General features: G+C 45.8%; 1 protein-coding gene across 16 annotated transcripts in view; it reads right to left on the reverse strand.

Annotated features, from left to right (window-relative positions):
* Nucleotides 1-238: 238 nt before the first annotated feature.
* The window catches only part of LOC139372485 (FERM domain-containing protein 4A-like), a 150,703-nt gene continuing 122,946 nt past the window's right edge, over nucleotides 239-27,995 (reverse strand). For 5 of the 16 annotated variants that reach the window (XM_071112278.1, XM_071112314.1, XM_071112224.1 and 2 more), the window contains exons 8-24: nucleotides 25,484-25,567; nucleotides 25,291-25,356; nucleotides 25,016-25,073; nucleotides 24,800-24,886; nucleotides 20,728-20,804; nucleotides 20,022-20,163; nucleotides 19,721-19,862; nucleotides 14,056-14,189; nucleotides 13,792-13,914; nucleotides 11,997-12,288; nucleotides 11,756-11,812; nucleotides 11,214-11,451; nucleotides 10,912-11,073; nucleotides 10,436-10,774; nucleotides 9,756-10,327; nucleotides 9,071-9,173; nucleotides 239-4,702 (exon numbers count right to left, since the gene is read on the reverse strand). In XM_071112278.1, coding sequence (XP_070968379.1) covers nucleotides 4,600-4,702; nucleotides 9,071-9,173; nucleotides 9,756-10,327; nucleotides 10,436-10,774; nucleotides 10,912-11,073; nucleotides 11,214-11,451; nucleotides 11,756-11,812; nucleotides 11,997-12,288; nucleotides 13,792-13,914; nucleotides 14,056-14,189; nucleotides 19,721-19,862; nucleotides 20,022-20,163; nucleotides 20,728-20,804; nucleotides 24,800-24,886; nucleotides 25,016-25,073; nucleotides 25,291-25,356; nucleotides 25,484-25,567 — 2,779 coding nt within the window. In that variant the 3' untranslated portion in view covers nucleotides 239-4,599. Of the gene's footprint in view, nucleotides 4,703-8,467; nucleotides 8,540-9,070; nucleotides 9,174-9,755; nucleotides 10,328-10,435; nucleotides 10,775-10,911; nucleotides 11,074-11,213; nucleotides 11,452-11,755; nucleotides 11,813-11,996; nucleotides 12,289-13,791; nucleotides 13,915-14,055; nucleotides 14,190-19,720; nucleotides 19,863-20,021; nucleotides 20,164-20,727; nucleotides 20,805-24,799; nucleotides 24,887-25,015; nucleotides 25,074-25,290; nucleotides 25,357-25,483; nucleotides 25,568-27,995 lie in introns of all 16 variants that reach the window. The other 11 variants (XM_071112263.1, XM_071112255.1, XM_071112320.1 and 8 more) reach the window with 11 other exon arrangements.

Genomic DNA, 27,995 nt, shown 5'->3' on the forward strand with positions numbered 1-27,995 from the left:
TATGATATGCTCGTCCCTCAAACGACCTATCAGTCAGTGCAGGCAGAATCGTTCCGCTATCTGACGTAAGACAATGAAGCCAGCCAGGTATTTACTGCATCAGTCCAAAGTTACCAGAACAGAGGAAAGGAGAGGTGGAGAGGAAGCCACTTTGAGCTAATGAGGTGTGAGAGGGACATGCTAAACCTTAAGGAACATACAACAGATTACACAGAGAAGAAGACACCAGGAAACCATCTTGAGAACATTCAGCAATAATTTATTTTCATAATCTGAAAAACCACCAATTCTTCTCATCTGGACAATCCATCATCAGGTGCCAACAACACCATTTAGAAAAATGGAAAGTTCCTATACAAAGTCTTAATAGAAAAAAGAATAAATTAACTGTGGAATTCTGTATTTTTTTGTGTCAATTCCACATAGTTTTTTTCTACAACACCTTTTTTTCGTCAGGTTACAGTTGAAGAGAACCAATAAAATCAGGTTACATGCTCTATGGTCTGGTGGATGGGTGTCCTACTGCCTAAAGGGATGGTCTTTGCTCTGCACAACGTATTAAAACTATTGACAACAATGAGGAGAGTCTATATTCTACGTGACAAAGCGGTAACTGGTCATCATATAGCACCTGAAAGGATTTTTACTATGTCAGAACTTAGAAACAAAAACCAAAGAAACAACTAATACTGGTTCATATAAAAAGGAGCATGGTTATGTTAAAACCCCCACTTAGGCTTACAGTGAATGTTAAAAACCCCACTTAGGCTTACAGTGAATGTTAAAAACCCCACTTAGGCTTACAGTGAATGTTAAAACCCCCACTTAGGCTTACAGTGAATGTTAAAACCCCCACTCAGGCTTACAATGAATGTTAAAAACCCCACTCAGGCTTACAGTGAATGTTAAAAACCCCACTCAGGCTTACAGTGAATGTTAAAAACCCCACTCAGGCTTACAGTGCCCCACTGTAGAGTACGTACAGGAAAGAGGTTGATAAAAGAGTTCATCTTTAACTATAAAAATGTTTATGTTTCTATGGAGTACAGACAGTATGGGCATAGGAGACCTAGAAGAGGGTACAGCACACATCATCACCACATTGGGTTCAAGGGTCAGAGGGGCCAGGAGTCAAAAGTCAAACTGGGGGTTTGGGGGTGTTGTCATGGATATAGAATGCTTCTCTGTCTAGGTGGAAAAGGTGAGTGGAGAAGGGGAGTATTTTTGTTTTTTTGAGCATGCATGGAATGGTGTGAGCTAGCAGAGGTGTCTCATCCATGGGAAATGGTCAGGCTAATGAGCCTTAGCCTAGCTGATGTGGTTCTAAAGAGGTAAACAACAGGAGTTCAAAGTTCATAAGAAACACAGCACTTTTACCAGGACTTTGCAGTGTGGCAGGGTTGGGGGCCGTGAAACTCGTTCAAACTGAAGGCAATTCAGTCCACCATGCCGCTTGGTGCAAGTTCAACTAATTTGACGGGGTCAGATTTTTGTGCAACATATAAACAATGTTTTCAGATGTTTGTTTTTTTAAGACTCAAGGGAGAATATAAGCCTTTACAAAGCACAGGCAGCTGTGAGAGGACTGCAATTCTTTGCTTTGTTTGGGGTTTTGTACACTGTCCACACATACAGCATTACAACAACGTTGGGCAGAGGCTTCTTTTCCCCAGCAGAAAACCAGAAGGTGTGCTTTAAAATACCTGCTTAAGAATTTGTTTGTGACAAGAGTTGGTCTATGTAAGCGAGAGTTATATGGAAACTACACGTTCTCTCACAGCTGTGTTACAGCGGGATACGGTGATGGCCTCCATTACTAAACCAAGGTCAGTTCATTGATGTTCATTGATGACATTACCTACACAGTAATGGTGCTTTCAAGACAACTGGGAACTCATAATAAAACGAGATCAAATCATGACAGTGATCTTCAGGTTGGAGAAGTCGGAGCTTTAGGATGATCCCAGAGTTTCCGACTTGGAATTCCGGAGGACCGTTCAAAACAATTTTTCCCAGTTGGAGCTTGTTTTTTTTCTGAGGTCCTAGTTGTCTTGAACGCACTGAAATCCAACGTTGGAGATTTCCGAGTTCCCAGTTGTCTTGAACGCACTGAAGTCCGACGTCGGAGATTTCTGAGTTCCCAGTTCTCTTGAACGGGGCACAATAAAAGCACAATGATATAACACCCTTCTGGTGCCGGGGTGACATTATTTATATTCTAGACGTGTGTGTTACTCTTATATAAAGTCTGGATTTACATTTTACATCGTAAATGTGTTGTTATGCAGATGTTTTTAATCCCCTTATATGTATCAAAACGCCAGGAGGAGAACTAGATGAAAACTGGTTCTCTATATAGTAGGCCTATAGTCTTCAAACATAGTGTGCAACTGTGTATGTTGTGCTCTGGTAACAACACTTAGATTGAATACTTGACACAGTTACAATAGTCAACACCCCACATAGCAGATCCAGCTCTGATTGGTGTATATACCTCTCCCTGATGTTCTTTTGGCTCTGGGAAGCAGGTTCTCTATATAGCAGACACTGGGTTTGTTCGACATTGCAGCCGACAGTGCAGGTGACTGCTGACTGACTTAGCTACAAATCACCTTGCATCATAAATAACGTATTATTATTTGTTTTGACGCTCTCGAACACAGCCACTTCCTCTGCTAGACTAGGAACCGGGCCCTGTGGGATTTGTAGTTATATGGTTTGTAATTTTAGTGAGTGGCTGTTTTCAGTGCTGGGTTACAGTACAGACTTTAAGCACCACCATAGATGGCACTGATGAGAAAAGTGTGTGTCCACAAACAAGATGTGTGTTCTGACTGGTGATAGGAGAGACTTTAGGCAGAGAGAATATAGCCTGAGATAGTGACCTGTACAAAAGAGTACCCACTGGAGTTTACAGGCCTCATGCCTGATCTAAATGTTTACCCTCAAATATACTACCCTAGTGTCTGAGATAATGACCAATCGTGGAGTTGGACAGACAGATCGATGTCACAGAGACAGACTGGTCCTTAAATATGGGTTGCCTCCCATTTTTAACAGAGGACTAGAGGACTGCGCAGAGAGTCAGATATCACAACGCCTCGAGAAGTGTTTAACATCTCACCAATTTTATCATATGCGCAGCTCGACTATGAAGGAGGGGAGTGCCCTTCGCTGCAGCTGTGTGATCGATCAGCTCCACAGCATACGCCCATCACCAGAGAGAGAGAGGAGTGGGAGACACACACAGTCCTAAGCATCCAATCAGCTTTCACTTCTTACCAGGAAGTGAAACGAAGGGGTTGATCCAGATGAAATAGACCACTGAAAGCCTGCAGATATGATTGGAAATAAACACCCAAAACTATATGTGGTCTTAACCTGAAAACTGCTACACATATAGCTACAGTTTCAACCATCACAAACTCAAGACATTGGCTTTCAATGAGATTCCTTGCATATTGTGGCTTGGCATTTCAGGGCCCAAACCTTGAATAAGTGTCTGTAGCCTGTGGCACAGTCTGTCCCCGTCTATCTCTGGTCTGGCTGTGCAGGGCCCCCAGTCTGTCCATAGTCTCCCAGTACAGCTGACCACAGTCCCCCAGTATACAGTAGTGGCAAAACATCCCAGTCCAGGAGCTCACTGCTCAGTAGAAGTGTGGATCATCCCAGTACAAGAAACTAGTTGATCAGTGTGGCTGGCTGTTGTACACTACCAGTTCAGATTACTGACATCCCAGTAGACATGATGAGCAGGATCCCAGTAGAATTGATCAGTCTTTCAGTTCCTTTGAGGACTCCTAGTATTGTGGGGTGTAACTCCCAGTATGATAAACCAGTGTTCCCAGTGTGCCCATGAGACTGGTGCCATTGGTCAGCCAGATGGATCTTTGGTTGTGGGATAGGAGTTGGGATTGGGATTAGGATTTTTGGGAATGTTTGTATGTTTGCCTAGTCTTTCAGATAATCTAGAATTCTCCAATAATCCACTCTGCAGTTTTTCTGAAGAGTGAAACATATTCTGAAGGTTTTCATAAAGAGGGGTGAATCGAGTCTCTCCCGCATGTTGTTGTTGTTGTTGTTGTAGAAAACAATAGAGAAATAAACTAAAACATAAAACATGAAATGAATGAACCTAGCAGATCAAGCGTACACACACATAGGTCCAGAACATGAGCCAAAACACATGGGAGCACACTGGCAGCACACTTGGGTCAGGGGTAGATATGAGACAGGGCCTGGTGGGCTGAGTGTAGTCTGGGTTTACCCCTCCTCCCCCCTTGCCCATTCCTGGTTATCCTTGGGCTCAGACTGGAGCAGACTCAGGGTCAGGGATTAAAGGTCAGAGTTCACGCTCAGAGTTCAGGATCGGAGGCTATGGATGGCTGTTCCACAGCAATAGTCGTGTTGGTCCTAGAACCCCTAGTTCAGCCAAGCCCGATATGCACAGAAACTGATAAAGGGAAAGATGGATGAAGGTTTCCTGCCCATGATAAGGCCAATCTAGTCAGCACTGGAGGAGAGGTTGGTGGGGGCAGTAAGGATCAGTTGAGATGTTGGAGGTTGTGTCAGTAAGGATCAGTGTTGAGGGTCAGTAGGTCAGACCAGAGTTCCAGGTTTGGCCTTGTCGTGTCTGTACCACTGGACATCTGCCAGCTCTGAACACAGAGGACTGCTGAGGAAACAGCTATCATTGAATGACCTAGAGAGAGAGAGAGAGAGAGAGAGAGAGAGAGAGAGAGAGAGAGAGAGAGAGAGAGAGAGAGAGAGAGAGAGAGAGAGAGAGAGAGAGAGAGAGAGAGAGAGAGAGAGAGAGAGAGAGAGAGAGAGAGAGAGAGAGAGAGAGAGAGAGAGAGAGAGAGAGAGAGAGAGAGAGAGAGAGAGAGAGAGAGAGAGAGAGAGAGAGATGGTTTTATGCTCTGATGGTTACTTCATTTGCCTAGACCTAAAGCTTTTGTGAAAACAACGTGCACAATCCATGATGCCTTTACCTCTTTTCCGGCCTCATTTCAAACTGATCTCTCAATCCTCCTATATCTCTGTCTCTATGGCAGCTCACACGTCCTGTTAGTGTACTAGTCTAAAACTACACTAGGTGACTAGTTTTATAATGAATTAACTGGTATTATGGTGGATACACCCTGTGGCTGCTGCTTTGCTATCCTTGAGATGGACTGAATGAGAGCACACGTCACAGACAAGTCAACAGTGAGAAATGCCATTGAGTTGAATAAGTTCAAGTTCAATCAAAGATGCTAATACAGTACACTAGGGCTGTCCCTGACTAAAAAATATATTGGTTAAAAAAGAAAAGAGTTGTCTGTTCTTTCGACCAATTTGATTGGTAGAAATATTAAAACGTGTATTTTTCCATATATAGACACATCCTATAGTTTTAATCAAATCAACTATATGCACGTAGCTTATCTGATGCTTTAAGCAAACTGTTTGATTAAATAATTAAGAAACACAAATGACTAGAGGGAGTCCGACCGCAATTGATTTGATTGTGCTGCCTGGCTCAGACTTGCTGCGCTGTGCTAAAAAAAACAAGATAGCGAGTGACTGGTTATTATGTGTAGATTGAAAAAAATCAATTTAATGCATTTTAGAACAAGGATGTAACATAACAAAATGTGGGAAAAGTCAAGGGGACTGAATACTTTCTGAATACACTGTATATGGATGTTTTATAAAGCCAGGCACATTTAATAGGCTGTTGATTATAGACCTAATTAAGTTGGGGTTTCCTCTCTCCTCATTTTCTTAGGCAATTTAGACAAGGGCTGTTTTCTCCTCTCTTAACTCCGCTGCTGCCTTCGCTGCATTGTTCTCAATATGCTGGTTAACTTTGCTATTATGCACATAGCAACATGGTCTAGGAAAAGGCGGCAATTCAACAGTGCACTGATGTGTTTCAGAACCGCGGACAGCGACCACTATTTAATGTGGGAGAAAGCACATTTGTTATAAAATAATATAATTTTTATTTGTGTTTCACCATTGTTCTTACATAATATCACCATATACAATTTCAGAAGCACGTCTTAGTAATGGACTGTAATGGACTGTGCCATTCCCACGGCCTCCACAATGGATCAGTCCACTCAGACAGACGTGAATCAGATATGGTCTTGTAGACCATATTTTAAAAAAGTAAAAAAATGTGTTTGCTACTGCTCGACTAAAGAAATCTCAGTCGACCAACAGCCTATCGACCAAATAATCGACCAGTCGACTAAGTGGAGTCAGCCCTACAGTACACTGTTAGAAAAAAGGTGTTATCTAGAACCTAAAGGGTTCTTCAGCTGTCCCCATAGGAGAACCCTTTGAGGAACCCTTTTTGGTTCCAGGTATTACTTTTTCCACAGAGGGTTCTATATAGAACCCAAAAGAGTTATACCTGGAACCAAATAATACATTTCCTATGTTGGCAGACTTTTTTTCTATTAGTGTACAGTAGTGAAGGTTAGGGTTTACTGTAGAGAGCAGCTACAGGCAGAAACAGGAACAGCCAGACACAGCAGACATGCAGTCCAGTTACAGCCATAGAAACAAAGCAGATAGAACACACCGTTCCCAAACCTGCTATTAGAATGGATTAATAATGGGAAGACCCTATTCCACTCAGCAGTTGGTACAATACTTAGAATCTAGACTAGGGATTCTATTTCTATACCCCTGATCTAGTTCAGATTCTGTTTATACGTATAGTGGCATGCGGAATTATTCACCCCCATTGGCATTTTTCCTATTTTGTTGCCTTACAACCTGGAATTAAAATATATTTTTTGGGGGGTTTGTATCATTTCATTTACACAACATGCCTACCACTTAGAAGATGCTAAATATTTTTTATTGTGAACAAACAAGAAGACAAAAAAAATAGAAAACTTGAGCGTGCATAACTATTTATCCCCCCCAAATCAATACTTTGTAGAGCCAACTTCTGCAGCAATTACAGCTGCAAGTCTCTTGGGGTATGTCTCTATAATCTTGGCACATCTAGCCACTGGGATTTTTGCCCAATCTTGATGACAAAACTGCTCCAGCTCCTTCAAGTTTGATGGGTTCCGCTGGTGTACAGCAATCTTTAAGTCATACCACAGATTCTCAATTGGATTGAGGTCTGGGCTTTGACTAGGCCATTCCAAGACATTAAATGTTTTCCCTTAAACCCCTCGAGTGTTACTTTTGTAGTATGCTTCAGGTCATTGTCCTGCTGGAAGGTGAACCTCCATCCCAGTCTCAAATCTCTGGAAGACTGAAACAGGTTCCCCTCAAGAATTTCCCTGTATTTAGCGCCCTCTGTCATTCCTTCAATTCTGACCAGTTTCCTAGTCCCTGTCGATTAAAAACATCCCCACAGCATGATGCTGCCACCACCATGCTTCACTGTGGGGATGGTGTTCTCGGGGGTGTTGAGAGGTGTTGGGTTTGCGCCAGACATAGTTTTCCTTGATGGCCAAAAAGCTACATTTTAGTCTCATCTGACCAGAGAGGAAGTCTCCCACATGCCTTTTGGCGAACACCAAACATTTTTGCTTATTTTTGTTGGCCACTCTTCCGTAAAGCCCAGCTCTGTGGAGTGTACAGCTTAAAGTGGTCCTATGGACAGATACTCCAATCTCCACTGTGGAGCTTTGCAGCTCCTTCAGGGTTATCTTTGGTCTCTTTGTTGCCTCTCTGATTAATTCCCTCCTTGCCTGGTCTGTGAGTTTTGGTGGGCGGCAAGTTTGTTGTGGTGCCATATTCTTTCCATTTTTTAATAATGGATTTAATGGTGCTCTGTGGGATGTTCAAAGTTTTGGATATTTTTTTATAACCCAACCCTGATCTGTACTTCTCCACAACTTTGTCCCTGACCTGTTTGGAGAGCTCCTTGGTCTTCATGGTGCTCCTTGCTTAGTGGTGTTGCAGACTCTGGAGCCTTTTAGAACAGGTGTATATATACTGAGATCATGTGACAGATCATGTGACACTTAGATTGCTCACAGTTGGACTTTGTTTAAATAATGATGTGATTCTAAAGGTAATTGGTTGATCTTATTTACATATGCATGCACCACTCTTCCGTTTTTATTTTCATTTTATTTTTTGAAACAAGTTATTTTCTTCATTTCACTTCAACAACTTGGACTATTTTGTGTATGTCCATTACATGAAATCCAAATAAAAATAAATTTAAATTATAGGTTGTAATGCAACAAAATAGGAAAAATGCCACGGGGAGTGAATACTTCTGCAAGGCACTGTATCTAGTCAAGCGGATCTATTTCTACGTCCCTAATCTAGTTCAGGTTTCTATGTCTTTGTGTCAGGACTCATCTATGGGGTGTGTTTCTACGTGTTCAGACAGGTTTGGTTCTATGGTCTATGGTTCTACATTGTTGTTCTGTTGTTCTCTGGTCTATCTGTTGTGTTTCCAGGTCTGTGTTCTGGCAGAGTCCTGGCAGACAGACAGTACCTCTATGCTTCAGAGCTGGGCTGAGGGGGAGACTGACACACGTCTTCAGTAGGAGAGCTGTCTGCTGTACCGCTAAACCAGGAAACACACAGACAGACAGACAGCAGAGAGGTTAGTACAGACAGAGAGGGAGAGAGATGAACAGGGACGGAATGAGAAGGAAAAAGAGAGAATAGCGAAAGAGAAAGAGAGAAGTTAACAAATCATTCTGGCGTATTTAGTGTGAGGGTGAGAGTTAGAACAACGTCAAGTCCAAGCCCTTTAGGAAGACAAGACAGCCCTGTGATCAGTAGCTAGACTGAGTACCGTGCTGCAGAAGGGCAAATGGTATGTGTAGGTTGGAGGTTATAAAGAGGTTATAAAGAGAAGCAGAGCTGAAGATGCTTTGATAGGATGCAGATTATGTCCTGTGAATGGTAATACAGGAGCCAGACCTTCTAACCTTTACCCTTTAACCCAGGGTTAAAGGCCCAAAAGGAGCAGGATCCTGAGTGCCTGGTCTTCATCCCCAAACACGTTATAACTCACTCTGCCAATGATGTATTGGTGTGTGTATGTGTATGTAGTTTGTGTGTGTAGAAGTTGTGTGTATGAGTGTCGTACCCGCTCTGCCAGTTGAGGATGTGTTGTGGGCTGCAGGGGGGTATGGGGGTGGCAGCCTGTTCACTGGAGGGAGTCACACTCCTCTGGCTGTGAGGGGACGCTGCTATACAGAGAGACACACAGTTATACACAGTTACACACAGTCATACACACACACACACACACACACACACGCACAAAGACAAAGGTCGGTGGTCAGGGGCTGCGGAATCCCAGCTATGCCTCAGATAGGGGGCTTAAAGTGTGGGTGTGACCACTGTGACAAACAGGCTCCTTTAGTTCGGGGATCACTTTACGCACACTCTCCTTAACAGAGGCCCCTCTCCTTCACACACAGGCCTTGTTGGCGCAGTAGGCAGCGCGTCAGTCTCATAATCACAATGTAAATAATAGGAAATGTAACATCTATCCTTAACACTGCCTTAGCAAACCCAGTCTAAACTCCAAACTTAGCTTTGAACATAAACTATGTCTGTGTAACCTCATGTAGCTGGTGTAAAATAAAATAAAAACTGTCGGGAGAGGGCCTCTGCTGCACTATTCAACCAATCCAGACAAGGCTGTGGAGGAGTTATGAGGCCATATCACATTGTTAATGTCCAAAAGCGGAAGTCGTGTCACAAGTGGAAGCTGTGTTGTTGCGACCCCGCTGAGGGTGATGAGTGTGTGGTGTGTTGTCACCCACCTGGCGATCCCTTGGCGAGCGTCCCCACCCTGTTGCCTCGTCCGTGTCCCAGAGTGCCTTGCAACGAGCCGCTGTCTGACGCATTGGAGCCACAGTGACTCCTCTCCTTTAGACTGCCCGATGAGCGCTGGTACCAACACCTCAGCTCGTCCGACACCACCGCCCTCCCCCCTCCTCCCCCCTCTCGCCCCAGTGAGGGAGTCCGTACAATCTGGGAGCGGGACGGGGTGAGTCTGCCACTCCCCTCTCCCCCCTCCTCACCCCCCCAGGTCTCCTTGTAGAGACCCCCGGCTGTGTAGGAGCTGGAGGTTTTGAACTGGGCCTTGACGCTGTAGTGGCCCTCCTGGTCACTCTCCAGGCTGCGCACCACCACCGGGTTGGGGCTTCCCTCTACGTACAGGGGGTACTCTTTAATCCGGTACTGGGACGAGGGCTGGCTCTGGCTGTGGAGGTACACCCCGTGCTGCCCTGACCCAGTCCCTGCCACCCCCGTACCACCGCACCCTGAACCGTTCTTGGCTGCCAGGTTGGGCATGGAGCCAGAGTTAGAGGAACCAAGGTGACCCGCAGACCTGGAGAGAGAGAGGATATACACATTAAACATAGAACATGTCACAGAGATCCTCCAAGGATTGCTGAACCAGTCCAAAGTAAATCCCACCCAGCTCTGCTGTACTAACCTGTGCCTCTGCCTCTGTCTCTGCCTGGCTTTGGAGGGGGAGTCCTCTCCCAGGGTGGAGTAGTTAGGGTTGGAGCCTGGCGCTCCCCCAGGGTAGTAGTGTTCTGAGCTGCTCTGGGAGGTACAGGACGAACAGTCATCCAGCGGGTCCGAGCCGTTGGAGCTGCGTGTCCCTGGGGCCAGGAAGAAGTCTGGGCTGCCCAGGGCTCCCAGGGTGTCTGTGTGAGTGTGTGTGTCGGGGTCGGAGGCCAGCAGCTTGCCCTGAGATTCCAGGCTGGAGCTGCGGTTCCTAAAGTGCTGAACCAGACTGTGCAGACGGGTGGGACTGATGTCCACAGACCTGGTGAAAGGAGGGAGAGATGGAGGGAGGGAGATAGAGAGAGAGATTTTCCAGTATAGTCACTAGGCTTTGACCTAGTGAGGTGACCGTAGTGTGGCGGTTGTCTGATGGTTATTCCAAAGTTATCTGGCGGTTACCTGGTGGAGTGTACATATTGAGGGGTCCTGGTCCTCAGGTCAGGGGTAGAGGGCATGCTGGACTGGGCGCTCCAGTGAGGAAGGCTCCTGATGGGGCTACTCTGCAGAGAGTTACTGCCTCCTGCCTCCCCACAAGGACCAGAGCTGGGGAACCGCCTGTGACTGGCAGAGAGAGAGCCCTTAGAAAACCTTAACATTACTATTGCTATTTTCTAATCATTCTACTATCGTTAAACCAACTATCACATGCCCCATGTCCCCAGTATAGATATATCGTCATGGCAACATAGTTGACCTCTCACCTGGAGTGTGAGGAGCGTTTTTTTACCCTCTCGTAGGGTTCGTCCAGCGAGGACTCACTCCACATCTTGGGTTTGATGGGGGACTTGTCATATTCGGAGCGAGAGTAGTGCAGGTGCCTAAGGCCTTCTAGGGACTGGGGAGGAGGGGGCCGGCTGTGGGAGGGAGGCCGGGGAGGGAGGCCCTTTTGTGGAGATGCTGCCGGAGAGAAGGTGGGGGTCCCTGTCACCTGGGGGTCATCTGAAGAGAGACAGAGAAAGAGGAATGGAGGGATTGGTTAGATTGAACACTGATTAGACCCCATTAGAAGGTTGATGATGACACCTTTAGATTTATTCCACTGTGAGGTTCACACAGAGAGAGAGAGGTAAACATCCCGCCGTCTAGGACCAGAGTGTCCGACAGAGAGAGAGAGAGAGAGAGAGAGAGAAACAGCGAGAGAGAGCAGAGAGAGAGAGAGAGAGAGACAGCGAGAGAGAGAGAGAGAGACAGAGAGAGAGAGAGAGGGAGAGAGACAGAGAGAGAGAGAGAGAGGTAAACATACCGTCGTCTAGGACCAGAGCGTCAGACAGAGAGCTGTCCTCTGAGCCGATGTTGGCCTCTGTGGTAGAGAAAAGAGGAAAACACTCTTACTATGGCATTGGTTGGGGTTAGGTAGGTGTGTTTAAATGAATGTTTATGAGCACTTCTTGCCGTGTGTGTGTGTCTGTGTGAGTGTGTTTGAGTGTGTGTGTATGTATGGTGTATGTGAATTTTTGATGTTGTGTATGTGTGCCTGGTCTCACCCTGTTTGTTACGCGCTGTGGTTCGTATAAGCGATTCTCTCAGCATGTGTGTAGTCTCACCCTCTATGATAAGCGAAGCGCGTTGCGTGGGTTTCTTCCCAGAGCGGACACGGTGTTCGTTGATGGCGTTCTCTATCTCCTGGAGTTTCCTCAGTGCGTTCAGGTACGACGTCTTCCTCTGTTTCCTCAGCTTCTTACTGCTCACGTGCGGATCACCGGCCAACCGCCTCGCAGCCTCCGTGATCTGTGATTGGATGGCAAACTCCCTCTCTAGACGCTCTAGCTCTTCCTCCTGGTGAGAGGGAGAGAGAGATGCAAGGGTTAGGAATTGTGACACACGTGTACACACAAACACATAACTGTGTGCACAAAGAGAAACAAACACACACAAGCTATGACACACTCAGACATGAGTAACTCCCGTCCACGTCCACCAGTAGTAACCTAAAGCATGTTCCCAGGCCTGGAAAAACACAATGAGGAAATCATCTTCCTTCCTTCCTTCCCCTTTCTTTCCTCGCCCTACCCCTTTCTTTCCTAGTCCTGCCTCGTCTCCCTTGAGAACCCCTAAAACACCCTCAGCTCAGAACCCCCCCTTACTCCCCACTAACCCTCACCTCAGCTCAGAACCCCCCTCTACTCCCTCCTAACCCTCATCTCAGCTCAGAAACCCCCCTACTCCCCTCTAACCCTCACCTCAGCTAAGAACCCCCCCTACCTCCCTAACCCTCAGCTCAGAACCCCCCCCCCACTCCCCCCTAACCCTCACCTCACCTCAGCTCAGAACCCCCCCCCACTCCCCCCTAACCCTCACCTCAGAACCCCCCCCCCCCCCCAGCCCTCAGCTCAGAACCCCCCCACTACCCCCCCACTACAGAGCCCCTAACCCTCACCTCAGCTCAGAACCCCCCTACCCCCCACTCAGAACCCCCCCCCCCTTAACCCTCACCTCACCTCAAAAAAACAGAACAGTAGGCCTGTTTCACACATGCACGCAGGCACTCGCGCACACACTTCCCTTAGGAAAGAGAGTGGTGATGTATTGGGTTAGGTCAACATCTCCCAAGACTACCTAGTGAGAGGAATCCCTCTCACTAACAATCTCTACATCCCAGAATTACCTCTGTAATTACCTCTGTGTGTGTGTGTGTGTGTGTGTGTGTGTGTGTGTGTGTGTGTGTGTGTGTGTGTGTGTGTGTGTGTGTGTGTGTGTGTGTGTGTGTGTTCTGGGGTAACAAGGTTTGACTATTGACTAGTGTACAATCTGAGAAATCTTTCTGCTTGCCTGGTGGTTTTCTAATACTTTACCACTGGATCAGTTTCAATGCATACAATCCAAGACACACACACACACACGCGCATGCGTGCACACAAACACATGTACGCTCGCTTGCACACACTTTCTTTCTCTCCCACTATAACCGCTTCCTGTGGTAAGGAACAGACAGGCTATTTTTAGTCAGCCCTGTAGCAGTGGAAAATATATTACGGCACAAATAGAAGAACAGGGAGAAAGAGGGATTGAGGATGACTTCAAACCAGATCTAAGACGTTCCAGACTGCTGGTTTAGTCACTGCCCCAGTTACTCTTCTGCTTCAACCAATCATCTAGGATCAGTTCTCCATCCCCAAATCTTAACCATATCTATTACATCACTCCAGCTTCATGAGGAAGTGTATCTATACTGAGAGACAAATACAACTCCTCCCATTTACTTGAACTGAATGGAACCACTGGAAACAGTTGGCTCTCATGTGGATTTACAGAAGTACCAGTTTGAGTGTATTCTCTGACCTCTCTTTTCGGCTTGATCTTGTGGTCGTCCAGTTTGAAGGCGGGGCCAATCTTCCTCCTGACTGTCGGAGGCTCCTCCCCTGGATCTAATGGATACTCCTTAGGAAGCTTCCCTGTCAACTCCTAGAGAGAGAGGGACAGAAATACATTATATTGATCATTAATCATTGATATTGATGTGTGTGTGTCTGTGTGTGTGAGTGTACATGTAGTGTATGTTTGTGTCTGTGTTTGTGTGTGTGTTCGTGCATGTGTGTGTCTTACCGCCTCTCTGATACAGATGTTCTTGAGTTCCTCTAGTCTCTGTTTGAGTGTCTCTTCCAGAGCCTCCTGCCTGGCCCTCAGTGCTGCCAGCATGTCTTTCTTAGCTGTCTGAGAACTGTCCGACTCCTGGGAACCTTCACACACAGATCAGAGATGCAGTCAGAACACACACACAAATAACAGACAAAGAACTTAGCACTGAACACGGACCAGAGCGTAGAACACTGTCAGAAACAAGCTTACTGTAACGTTACTGTGTGGAGCACACATATACATACACCCAAATACAGCACTGACAACACTGGAGCCCAACACAATGGCATTGTCTGACCCAGACCTCCAGAGAGACATAGAGAAACAAGGAGAGGGTGAAGGACGGGGGAGGGGGAGAAGGCACCTGCCGACAGCTCAGGATGTTTACCGGGAAGTGAGTGGAACGCTTCGATAAGGAGGTCTAAGACTGTGTGTGGTGGGGAGGGTGTGTGCATGTGTATGTGTGTGTGTGTGAGTGGGATGGGGAAGCCGAGGACACAGTCTGTGACGCACAGTCTCCCACATCATGCCAGCCTCTCCCTCCCCATCAAACGCACGCACGCACACACGCGCACACACACACACACACACACACACACACACACACACACACACACACACTCCCTGTCACTGTTCAAATACACTAACAACAGTCACCCTGTGACCAAACACCATTGTGGATAACATACTGGAGTAAACACTATTTTACAATAATGATAAACAGCTATACTAATCGTTGTATGAACTATGTTAGAGCAGGGCTGGCCTCCAGGAGGAAAGTTAGCCTGGTCTAGGGTCAGGAGCTAAGATGTGAGCCAGTACTGCCACACTGACTGCACTGTAGAGAAATAAACACAGAATGTCTACACTGCTGAAAATTGTAGAGAGAATGTGAAGGAGACGCATAAAGATGACATCACTACTCAGTGACATCATTCTGTTGCCAGGCAGAGATGGTAAGCACAGCGGTGTGTCATCAGATGGAAGACTACAGATGCTACTGTACCTGTAGACTTCTAGTCATTGCGCTAATGCTAGTAAGGATTGTCTTGAGAATCTACTTCCAACTTCCTTCATACTGCATGTAGAGACATTAACATGGTATCCACAAGTTTATCTGACTCTGGGGAAGCAGAAAGACGTCAGAAGTGCCAGTATCCCTTTAACACACACGCACCTGCCTGAGGAGAGAGAGTAGTGATGTATTGAGTTGGGTCAACATCTCCCAAGACTATCTAAGCCTGGAGGAATCAATCCCTCTCACTAACAATCTCTACATCCCACTGCTAGAATAACCTCTGTGTGTGTGTGTGTGTGTGTGTTCTGAGGTAACAAGGATTGACTAGTGTACAATCTGAGACGTCTTTCTGCTTGCCTGGCGGTTTCCTAATACTTTACCACCGGATCAGTTTCAATGCATACAATCCAAGACACACACACACACACACACACACACACACACACACACACACACACACACACACACACACACACACACACACACACACACACACACACACACACACACACACACACACACACACACACACACACACACACACACACACACACACACACACACACACACACACACACACACACACACACGCATGCGTGCACACAAACACATGTACGCTCGCTTGGAGACGAGGGTGAGAGCAAGAACAGACTGTGTGAGTAGGAATATGTAAGTGACTGAGTGTGTTTATGTGATTGTGTGTGTGTGTTTTTTAAATAATTTTTTTATTTATGTCACCTTTATTTAACCAGATAGGCTAGTTGAGAACACGTTCTTATTTACAACTGCGACTTGGCCAAGATAAAGCGTAGCAATTCGACACATACAACAACACAGAGTTACACATGGAATGAACAAAACATACAGTAGAAAAAAAGAAAACAAAGTCTATATACAGTGAGTGCAAATGAGGTAAGTTAAGGAAATAGGCCATGGTGGTGAAGTAATTACAATATAGCAATTAAACACTGGAAAGGTAGATCGGCAGAAGATGAATATGCAGATACTGGGGTGCAAAGGAGCAAAATAAATAAATACCAGTATTTTTTATTTATTTTACTAGGCAAGTCAGTTAAGAACAAATTCTTATTTTCAATGACGGCCTAGGAACAGTGGGTTAACTGCCTGTTCAGGGGCAGAACGACAGATTTGTACCTTGTCAGCTCAGGGATTTGAACTTGCAACCTTTCGGTTACTAGCCCAACACTCTAACCACTAGGCTACCCTGCCGCCCAGTATGGGGATGAGGTAGGTAGATGGGCTGTTTACAAATGGGCTATGTACAGGTGCAGTGATCTGTAAGCTGCTCTGACAGCTGGTGCTTAAAGCTTGTGAGGGAGATGTGAGTCTCCTGCTTCAGGGATTTTTGCAATTCATTCCATTCATGGGCAGCAGAGAACTGGAAGGAAAGACGACCAAACGAGGAATTGGCTTTGGGGGTGACCAGTGAGATATACTTGCTGGAGCGGGTGCTACGAGTGGGTGCTGCTATGGTGACCAGTGAGCTGAGATAAGGCGGGGCTTTACCTAGCAGAGACTTGTAGATAACCTGGAGCCAGTGGGTTTGGCGATGAGTATGAAGCGAGGGCCAGCCAACGAGAGTGTACAGGTCGCAATGGTGGGTAGTGTATGGGGCTTTGGTGACAAAACGGATGGCACTGTGATAGACTGCATCCAGTTTGTTGAGTAGAGTGCTGGAGGCTATTTTATAGATGACATCACCGAAGTCGAGGATCGGTAGGATGGTCAGTTTTACGAGGGTATGTTTGGCAGCATGAGTGAAGGATGCTTTGTTGCGATATAGGAAGCTGATTCTAGATTTAATTTTGGATTGGAGATGCCTAATGTGAGTCTGGAAGGAGAGTTTACAGTCTAACCAGACACCCAGGTATTTGTAGTTGTCCACGTATTCTAAGTCAGAGCCGTCCAGAGTAGTGATGCTGGACGGGCGAGCAGGTGCGGGCAGTGATCGATTGAATAGCATGCATTATGTTCTACTTGCGTTTAAGAGCATTTGGAGGCCATGGAAGGAGAGTTGTATGGTGTTGAAGCTCGTCTGGAGGGTTGTTAACACAGTGTCCAAAGAAGGACCAGAAGTATACAGAATGGTGTCGTCTGCGTAGAGGTGGATCAGAGAATCACCAGCAGCAAGAGCAACATCATTGATGTATACAGAAAAGAGAGTCGGCCCGAGAATTGAACCCTGTGGCACACCCATAGAGGCTGTCAGAGGTCCGGACAACAGGTCCTCCGATTTGACACACTGAACTCTATCAGAGAAGTAGTTGGTAAACCAGGCGAGGCAATCATTTGAGAAACCAAGGCTGTCGAGTCTGCCAATAAGAATGTGGTGATTGACAGAGTCGAAAGCCTTGGCCAGGTCGAAAAGTCTCTTATCGATGGCGGTTATGATGTCGTTTAGAACCTTGAGCGTGGCTGAGGTGCACCCATGACCACCTCTGAAACCAGATTGCATAGCGGAGAAGGTATGGTGGGAATCGAAATGGTCAGTAATCTGTTTGTTAACTTGGCTTTCGAAGACCTTAGAAAAACAGGGTAGGATAGATATAGGTCTGTAGCAGTTTGGGTCTAGAGTGTCACCCCCTTTGAAGAGGGGGATGACCGCGGCAGCTTTCCAATCATTGGGGATCTCAGACGATACGAAAGAGAGGTTGAACAGGCTAGTAATAGGGGTTGCAACAATTTCGGCAGATCATTTTAGAAAGAGAGGGTCCAGATTGTCTAGCCCGGCTGATTTGTAGGGGTCCAGATTTTGCAGCTCTTTCAGAACATCAGCTATCTGGGTTTGGGTAAAGGAGAAATGGTGGGGGCTTTGGCTGGTTGCTGTGGAGGGTGCCGGGCAGTTAACCGGAGTAGGGGTAGCCATGTGGAAAGCATGGCCAGCTTTTCTAACTGCCCGTGTATATTTGTTCCTAACTTCCCTGAAAAGTTGCATATCCCGGGGGCTATTCGATGCTAATGCAGAACGCCACAGGATGTTTTTGTGCTGGTCAAGGGCAGACAGGTCCGGAGTGAACCAAGGACTATATCTATTCCTAGTTCTACATTTTTTGAGAGGGGCATGCTCATTTAAAAACTTAAAAAAAATAGCCAGGCATCATCTACTGACGGATGAGGTCATTGTCATTCCAGGATACCCCGGCCAGGTCAATTAGAAAGGCCTGCTCGCAGAAGTGTTTCAGGGAGCGTTTGAGGGGTGGTCGTTTGGTCGCAGACCCATTACGGATGCAGGCAATGAGGTAGTGATTGCTGAGATCTTGATTGAAAACAGCAGAGGTGTATTTGGAGGGTGAGTTAGTTAGGATGACATCTATGAGGGTGCCCATGTTTACTGATTTGGGGTTGTACCTGGTAGGTTCATTGATAATTTGTGTGATATTGAGGGCATCAAGCTTAGATTGTAGGATGGCTGGTGGTGTTAAGCATGTCCCAGTTTAGGTCACCTAATGTGTGTGTGTGTGTGTGTGTAAGAGCAGGGATAAAAACACTGAATGGAGAGGGTGAGAGGACAAGACAGAGAGAAGAGTTATGTAGAGATACTGTAGCTGAGAAACAGCAAGACACAAAGTGAGGAAGAGAGAGAGAGGCAGATCCAGAGAAACATGGGACAGGAGAAATAGCACACATCCACACACATGCACGTGCAAACACACACACATACACACACAAATGTACTCAAAATGTAATATGATATTCTCAAAGTATGATATTAGGAATTTAGTTAGGAATATCGTTGGATCAAAGAAAGGCTTGCTGTGTGGCTTAATTTCCTGTTACAAAAGGAATACGTTACATTGTGACAACCAACCCCATACTATGTGACTTCCAACGCGGCGATGGGGCTGGTTGTCACAAGTAGAAAGAGTGTGTTTGATGGCTAATAACTCCATGTTCGATATGAGGATAAAAAGCACCCCCATTTCAACACAAGACCTCGGTCTTTCTCCTGATATTGAAAAGAGTCCTGTAAGATATACTGGTGCTGAGAAATACACACAAGAGTAAAAAGTGTGACAACCAACCCTGGTCTCCCTTAATTGATTTCATAAGGTGTCAGCTGTATGTGGAAATAGCTGACCTTTGCACATACAGTACATGCACACACACAGTTGGCAGTATGTGTGTACCTCTCTTTTCTCTCTCACTCTAAACTTCTAGCACTTTCACTAAACATTAGTTGACCTTGCCTGTGCCTTTCACACTTCCACAATGTTGGTGGAAACGGCCTTTGGGAAAACATCAAGGGTTTCTGTCCTGAGGTTTAAAGGTAGATTCACAGCCCTGTCCTCTCTAACTCGGTTCCCACAGACCCCTGCCCTGGCCTAGATAGGGGATGGGGGGTGGTTACCACTGTCTCCTCTCACAGATCTCTTTCTAACCACATGATCTCCCTCTACACAGAGAGTCATTGTCCAAGAGACCAGGACAAAGCTAACCCCCCTCCACTACATCCCTCTCTTCTCCTCTCTTCCGTCTATCCCCCTCTCCTCTACCACACTACATATAGAGGCCAGGGCCTCAACATTATGGGGTGGAGTGTAGGGTGAAGGTACTACAGGCCACAGACAAAAACAGCCACACACAGAGACTTACCTGAGGAGAGCAGACTGCCAGAGCTACCGCTGATGATCTTGCCCTTGCTGCCCATGTTGGCCAGTTTAGATGTCTTCAAAGTGCCAGTCTCTGTCAGGTCGATGGCTATCTCACTGAGACTACGAGCTGCATGGATCTTAGACTGGACACGCACACACAGGTGGAGATATTATATCTTTACAAAATCCTGTATTTCTGCTTGCTTCTACTGATATTGTGATGCTGTACCACACTCTAGTCTCCAACACTCATCCTAGAATCGCATACTCATTCTACAACCTCCCCAGTGATTCTGTGTTACCTTGCTCTGCTTGCGGTCCAGGTAGAACTGGTGTTGGCTGATGGCCATGGCCCAGATAGACTTAATGAGAGCAGGGCAGGCGTACCAGGTGTGGACAGCTATTCCACTGTGGCCAAACGTCCTTCTGGTCACTGACGCCCTACAGTAGAGACGGACACAAGGCCTCCTTATACACACTGAATACACACAGTAAATTAAAGAACATGCACACGCACACGTACCCACGCACCCCAACGGCCTATAGCAGGGCCAGACGCAAGGGATAACACACTTATTCTAGAAAAGAGAGAGGCTATGTCTACTAGTGATGTTCAGCAGTACCACACACGTTGACTCCCATGACATGATTTACTCTACAGTGTTTATACAGAAAGTTAGCTGTATCTCATGCTAACTACTGCCTCCAATAAAACAGCTCTCTCTTCTCTCTGCCCGTCTCTCTCCTTTTCTCTCATCTCTCTCTCTCTGCCCGTGTCTCTCCTTTTCTCTCCTCGTCTCTCTCTCGTTCGTCTCTCTCTCTCTCTCTCTCTCTCGTTCGTCTCTCGTTCGTCTCTCTCTCTCTCTCTCTCTTTCTCGTTCGTCTCTCGTTCATCTCTCTCTCTCTCTCTCTCTCTCTCTCTCTCTCTCTCACACACACACACACACACACACACACACACACACACACACACAAACACACACACTCAGAGATGTGATATAGATTTACCTCCTGGGGTCATGAACTTCCACTGAGAACTTCTTCTCTCTGAAGTAGAGGTTCTCCAGCTGACGCCATTGGAACACCTGAGGACGCACACACACACACACGCACGCACACACACACACACTTTTGAACTGAAAGAGGCTCACAGACTTCAAACTGAGAATCAAACAGACACAGAAGCTTGAGAAGGCAGAAACACACTCCCGGCTGGATATGACTTTCCTGTACATCCACTGAGAGTTAGGATTGGTTTTGCAACACCCCAAAAACAGAAAGAATAGGAGAGGAGTGAGGAGGAGGAGTGAAGAGAGGAGAGAGGGAGGAGAGGAAAGAGGGAGGACATGAGGTAAGGGTCTCTGATCAGATCCAGACCCAGCGGGCTCGTCCAGAACTCTTCCCCCAGCTGAATGACCTCACCCCCTTGAGAGAGGGAGGGGGGAGGTTTTTTCTTCCCTTCTTTCCCATCCTCTTTACAAACCATCAGCTCCTCTTTAAATAAAATCAAGCCCTGCTGGGTGAGAAAGTCTCCTCCATGTGTGTGTGTGTGTGTGTGTGTGTGTGTGTGTGTGTGTTAAATCCTCCCCAGGTGCAGGGGAACAGAAAGTTCTGAGTCGGAGGGTGTTTACCAGCTGTAGGCAAGTGAGCGAGTGTGTGTGTGTGGGGGAGAGTGTGAGAGTGTGTGTGAAGTAAAGTTTCCTCCTCTCCTGTAGCCAGGCTAAGACCCTCCCCTCCCTCCACCCTGACCCCTCCTCTCTCCCTCGAGGAGTACGCTTCCTGCTCTGGGCTCTGTGGCTGGGAGAAAGGGAGGGAGGGTGAGTGGGGAGAGGATTACTGTGGCCCCACCAAACGTAGCACGTTTGCTTTGTTTAGTCAGCCAGCCAGCCCAACTCTTCAGACACACAAACATATAAACTGCCTGACGAGGTCTGTCTCTCGTTACACAGAGAGCAGAGACACAGCAGTTACTGTTACACTGGAGACACTACAGCACTAGCAGCTGGGAAACACACACACATAGAGACACACAAGCAGCACACACCAACAATGGTGGTGGTAGAGATGCAAAGGCAGTGAGATGGTTTAAGAAACGCTTAACACACGAACTCTGTACAGAACAACAGGAGAAAACAAAGTTAACTGGCAGGGTGAGGGAGGAAGAAGAAGACGAGGGGGCACAGCCCGGGAATCATAACAGCCTGGGAAAAGAATGGAGAGAGAGGGATAAGAGGAACAGAGGAGAGGAGGGGGATCTGATGGAGAAAAAACAAATGTATAAACACAGCGTTGGGACTAAGAGTGTGTGTGAGCGTGTGTGTGCGTATACGTGGGAGATAATCTGTGCAGTTATGCTCGGTGAACTGTACACTCAATGGAGTTGGAACACTTAATGGAGCATGGTGCTAAGAATAGGAGAGAGAGGGTGTATGTGTGTGATTACAGATAGGGAGAGTGTGTGCAACAGCTTTCCAGCAAGAGAGTGCTTGACACACACATGCTCCCTCGTAACTAGGTTGGAGGGTGGCCCCATCTTATCAACACTGGCAACACTGGCACTAGTGTCACATCAGACAACACTGGCACTAGTGTCACATCAGACAATACTGGCACTAGTGTCACATACATCCCAGTAGCTGTTATGGTATTCAACTAGTGTGATCAGGTTTGTTAGTGCAGGGAACAGACTGAAGCCTACACACCCTGTGTGCTGCCACAACCATCGCTTTAATCTCCCCTCATATCAGGCTTTAGTAATCAGTCCATGGACCATAGAACTGCAGACCACAGTTACACCTTCCAGGAAGGCTACTTCAACATGTACCTACATGTACAGCACATCACAATGAGGAATTAAACCAGTTTCAATGAGAAAGGAGTTATGAAAGGAGTTATATAAGTGGTGTGTATTTATTAACAGCTTTAGAGAAACTTTGAATAATCTGAACAACAATATCAGATACAGACATGGTGACACTTTCCACACAGCACTGAGCATGGCAAAGGGTGTCTGTCCACTGTTAGGCCAGTGTGTGTGTGTGTGTGTGTGTGTGTGCGCACGTGTGTGTGTGTGTGTGTGCGTGTGTGTGTATGTGCGCGCGTGTGTGTGTGTGTGCGTGCGCGTGTGTGTGTGTGTGTGTGTGCGCGTGTACAAAGAAAAGGTCAGAACTGGGAAAGCTTGAAGTCTATAATGACTCAGTAATACTGGAGAGAAGCATTACATCCCCTTCCCTCTCCCTGATTCCCTTCCCTGTCCCGCTCCCTCAGAAAGGTGGAAGGCAGTTAGGGTGGGGGCTTTACATGTTTCCAGGTTGTTCTTTTGTCACTATGGAGACCTGCCCATGGCTTCCTGTTGTTGTTTTTCAGCACTGTTTCATACCTTCATATACCCGGTAACACACTAGCTAGCAGAGACATAGGCTTAATCTCTATCAAGAAAATCTAAATCAGCCACTCAGTCACTCACAAACCATAAAGTGTCTCACAACTCACTAACAAGGCATTTTTACTGGTTGTGGTTTAGCTGTAACTCTCTCTCTCTCTCTGTGTGTGTGTGTGTGTGTGTGTGTGTGTGTGTGTGTGTGTGTGTGTGTGTGTGTGTGTGTGTGCGTGCGTGCGTGTGTAAGGGGAAGTGGGGTTAGGGGTAAAGTATTTAAACTACCCCAAATAAACAGTCAGAAAGCCTTACAGTGGTGGTCTAGTCACGACAGGATGTACACTGGTAAAACTCTACTGATAAAAATGCAGCTGCCATACACACAGACAACATATTCCTAAGGTAAAACTCAAAACAAAAACAGTCTAAACTAAACATTGAAAACCTTGTTTGACATAATGATAGTATAACCTAATGCCCAAGCTTAATACACAGCCTTTGACTGGGTCTCAACCTTCATTGAAACCAACGCTGGAGTTATGAAAGACAGTTAGGGGGTCAAAGACAGTTATGAAAGACAGTTAGGGGGTCAAAGACAGTTATGAAAGACAGTTATGAAAGACAGTTATTAAAGACGGTTATGAAAGACAGTTAGGGGGTCAAAGACAGTTATGAAAGACAGTTAGGGGGTCAAAGACAGTTATGAAAGACAGTTAGGGGGTCAAATACAGTTATGAAAGACAGTTATGAAAGACAGTTATTAAAGACGGTTATGAAAGACAGTTATTAAAGACAGTTATTAAAGACAGTTATGAAAGACAGTTATGAAAGACAGTTATTAAAGACGGTTATGAAAGACAGTTATTAAAGACATTAATAGTCATCTTTAAAGTGCCCTCCCTCTCTCTGTGTTTTCAGGGTGCTGCATGTGTAGATAACATTAGTATGCTGATGAGAAACCAGAACACGAAAACCTGAACCTCCCTCCAAACCTTGGAACACATTCACTCTATTGTAGTACAGACCACTTTCAACCTGGCATGACCCACTGCCTTTCAATGTGTGTGTGTGTGTGTGTGTGTGTGTGTGTGTGTGTGTGTGTGTGTGTGTGTGTGTGTGCGTGCGTGTGTGTGTTTAAGTCTAAAAATTAGGGTGATATGGGGAGAAAACATCCTTCCAATAATGAAGAGAGCCATTGTTCCTAAAGAGCACCTTTCTACCTGATACTAACATTGGAAGCTATCTCAAACCACCAAATAATTCTGTGACCTAGAATAGGAGACTAGGCCAGCATTCCCATTCTGTCTCTGTGGTGATGTAACCTAGGAAACCTCAGGCTCTGGGACTATTATGGGATAGAGAAGGAATGTGGGGAGAACAGTGGGGAGACATTTAGACTGGAATGTGCAAACACACACACACACACACACACACACACACACACACACACACACACACACACACACACACACACACACACACACACACACACACACTAGAACAGGACTGAGGGGTCAGAGTTCACATGTGGGAGTGTGTGAGTGTCGGTTCATCCAGCCAGGAGGAATGATACTAGTCTTTTCCAGGGTCAAAGGTGAGAGGCTTTAACAGACTACAGGGAAACTGATGGGAGGACAGTGTTACATCTTTCTAAAAGTCAGACATTATGGAGCGAGAGGGAGAGAACGAGGATGAAAGTCTTACCTTCCTGGGCTTGACCTTGTCCTGGTAGTCATACTGGAAGATTCCTTTATAACTCAGGCCCAGCCACCACGGGATGCCCTGTTTATCCTGCCACAGAGATAGGATACACACATCAGAGCGTGTGTGTGTGTGTGTATTTCATAGTCCCCCAAAGCCCCCCCCCCCCCTCAGCCCCCAACCCCAAGACAGAGAGACTGTAAGTGATTTAGGTTGTACCTTAACAGTGTAGTAATGTACTCCATACGTAGGCAGAGACTCAACGATGCTCATATAACTGAGACAGACAGAGACATCAGTCAGAGAGTTCACAGTGTTCAACTTCACATCAACTACTGAACAGAGAGCGTCATAAAAACACACACACTCACACACATATGGATACACACGCAGTAGACACCCAGCATGTGTGAGAGATGAACACACACAGCTCAAGAGGGAGAGAACATGAGACACATAAGAAACACACACACCCTTCCCCTCTCCAGTCTTACTTGACTATGGCCTGCCCTCTGGACTGTCCGTTCAGCTTCTTGTAGTGTTCTATGACCCGGTCCTCACTGGAACAGAACACATACACAACATTTCATCAATCACTCATATCAACCAGGCAGCCAGGTCGGGCAAACAGGCAGTAGTGTTTGGTGGCCCTGGTCAACTGGGCCAATAAGACAGGCTGGGACTCACCAGTATGCCAGAGATGGGTGTTCCTTCAGGGCCTGAGTCGGCAGAGCTGGAAGCTTCTTCAGGTCTGACCTCGTCACGTCGTTACTGTGACACACACAGAAACACACACTGATTTCAAACTGCCAAGAGGTGTTGGAGACAGATTGGCATAAGCGATATAAACCAATCCAAAGGTGTCTCCAATAGTGTGTTGTTTATCTACTACAATGAGGTATTGACTTCCCAAAGAATAATCTATGGGTTGGGGGACAGAGTTAGTAACTGAGAGAGAGAGAGATCGTTACAATACTGTATATAGACATAATATGACATTTGAAATGTCTTTATTCTTTTGGAACTTTTGCAAGTGTAATGTTCACTGATAATTTTTATTGTTTATTTCACTTTTGTTTATTATCTACTTCATTTGCTTTGCAATGTTAACTCATGCCAATAAAGCCTTTAAATTGAAATTGAATTGAGAGAGAACGAGAGGTGGAGCAGAGAGAGAGAGGGGAAGAGATAGCGAGACCCCAGACTTCAGACTCTCAGTCTTAAACCCCTCTGTAATCCCCTAAACCTCCCAGCCCCCTGAGACTGAGGGAAAGGCCTGGGAAAAGGACAGCCAACACTGGAAATATAATAACCAAGACAATACCTGATCTCCCACATGAAAAAATACTACAGTTTACTATAGAATACTACAGTACTTACTATATCATTCTGTAGTAAACTATAGTATACTGTAGAATGCTATACGACACATGTGTAGTACTTACTATAGAATTTAGTAGTATACTATTAGTACTATAGCACATACTACATTATACTAAAGTCCGCAAAAACACTACATTGAATACTATGGTATTTAACCATAATACTATAGTATTTTTTAATGTGGGCGAGAGCAATGGTCCTCAATCCCAACCTTTACCACCTGATCTGGACGCCACAGCCCCAGCAGCCTTCACCAGGAACGGACGGGCAACCAGTAACATAAACGCTTACAATGTTAGTGTAATATATAGCGTAATATGTTACACATTCCAGAGCTGTGGGATGCCATGTTTATTTATGTTCCCTGTGAGGAGGAGGAAATGGGATCAAAGGTGAATGCTGTTTGACTCTCTTATTTACACTGGCCTGGCCACTGGCCTAGTGGTTAGAGCATTGGGCCAGTAACTGAAAGGTTGCTGGATCAAATCCCTGAGCTGACAAGGCAACAATCTGTAGTTCTGTCCCTGAGCAAGGCAATTAACCCACTAAATGAGGAAGATGCGTTCAGTTGTACAACTGACTAGGTATCCCTCCACGCTCACACACTGACAAAGAATCCTTATCCTGTACTGCTCTAAGTTATACGACCATAGCTGTGTTCGAATACCCATACTAACATACTGTATTCTACATACTTAATGAGTATATACTATTAGTTCATTTTAGTTTACTGTAAACGAACGGTATCCTTTCAGTTGAGAATGCTAACGCTTCCCCTGTCTACCAGAAGTTGATGCTGTTGCTATGCAACCTCTTGCTAGCTTGTTAGCATAACAAATTACTAGCTAGACTTTATGATTTTGGGTGTGTTTGCAAATTCAACCTGGAGTGCGCTCTGGGTGTTGGTAAATTCAGAGCGTTGGCAGATTGTCCGTTGGTAAATTCAGAGCGCACACTGCCAGTACGCTCTGGCCGAGGAGTAGGGTTGATCCGAGTGTTCTGACCTCCCAATGGCAGGCAAGCACCCAAGCTAACGGGCTAACGTTGCTACCTACTTCCAGACACAAATGAGAAAACACCTCACTCTGACCATTTTACTCACCCTTGCAAGAGCTGGTAAGGTTGTTTTCATGTTATCCACAGTGTTGGTGACTGTAACTGTGCTGCTGGCAACAATTGAATTATGCATTTTGCCAACATTTACTGACACAGGCCATATTCAACTGGGTTGAGCGTTCGTAAATCATCAGCTATTCTGCGCTCTGGCACACTCAGACGAGAGAGCTCTGGAATCGGTGTAGATAGCCGGAGAGATTTAACAATGACCCTTAAGAATGCACAACGACTATACCACTTAGTTAAGCTAAGAATGACATATAGTTAATATACTGGCAAGTTCGATGTATTAGTAGCCAACTAACATTAGGTAGCTAGTTAAATTACCAGTACATACTGCTGTAATGATATGGTGTGGTTCGTAAAAATAGCGAAGCTAACAAATTGTCAGCCAACATAACATGTAACGTAAATTATTTGAAAAGTTATTACTTCATTACATTGCACAACATTTTCTTAACATTTGTCATAATTAGTTAAAGGAATGAAATTCTGCCATTTTCAATCAGAAAACGTTGTGAAGCCACACCCATTTTCTGAAGAATTGTATTACGGGCCCTAAAAGCACAGAAAAAGTGTCCACTGCTTGTATACTTCGTATTTTGGCAGATTTAGTACGACATTCAGGAACTTTTGGCATACAAACTACATCCATACTATGACCAATAAGCATACAAACTACATCCATACTATGACCAAT

Source organism: Oncorhynchus clarkii, chromosome 2 (genome assembly GCF_045791955.1).
Source record: "Oncorhynchus clarkii lewisi isolate Uvic-CL-2024 chromosome 2, UVic_Ocla_1.0, whole genome shotgun sequence".
Taxonomy (NCBI): domain Eukaryota; kingdom Metazoa; phylum Chordata; class Actinopteri; order Salmoniformes; family Salmonidae; genus Oncorhynchus; species Oncorhynchus clarkii.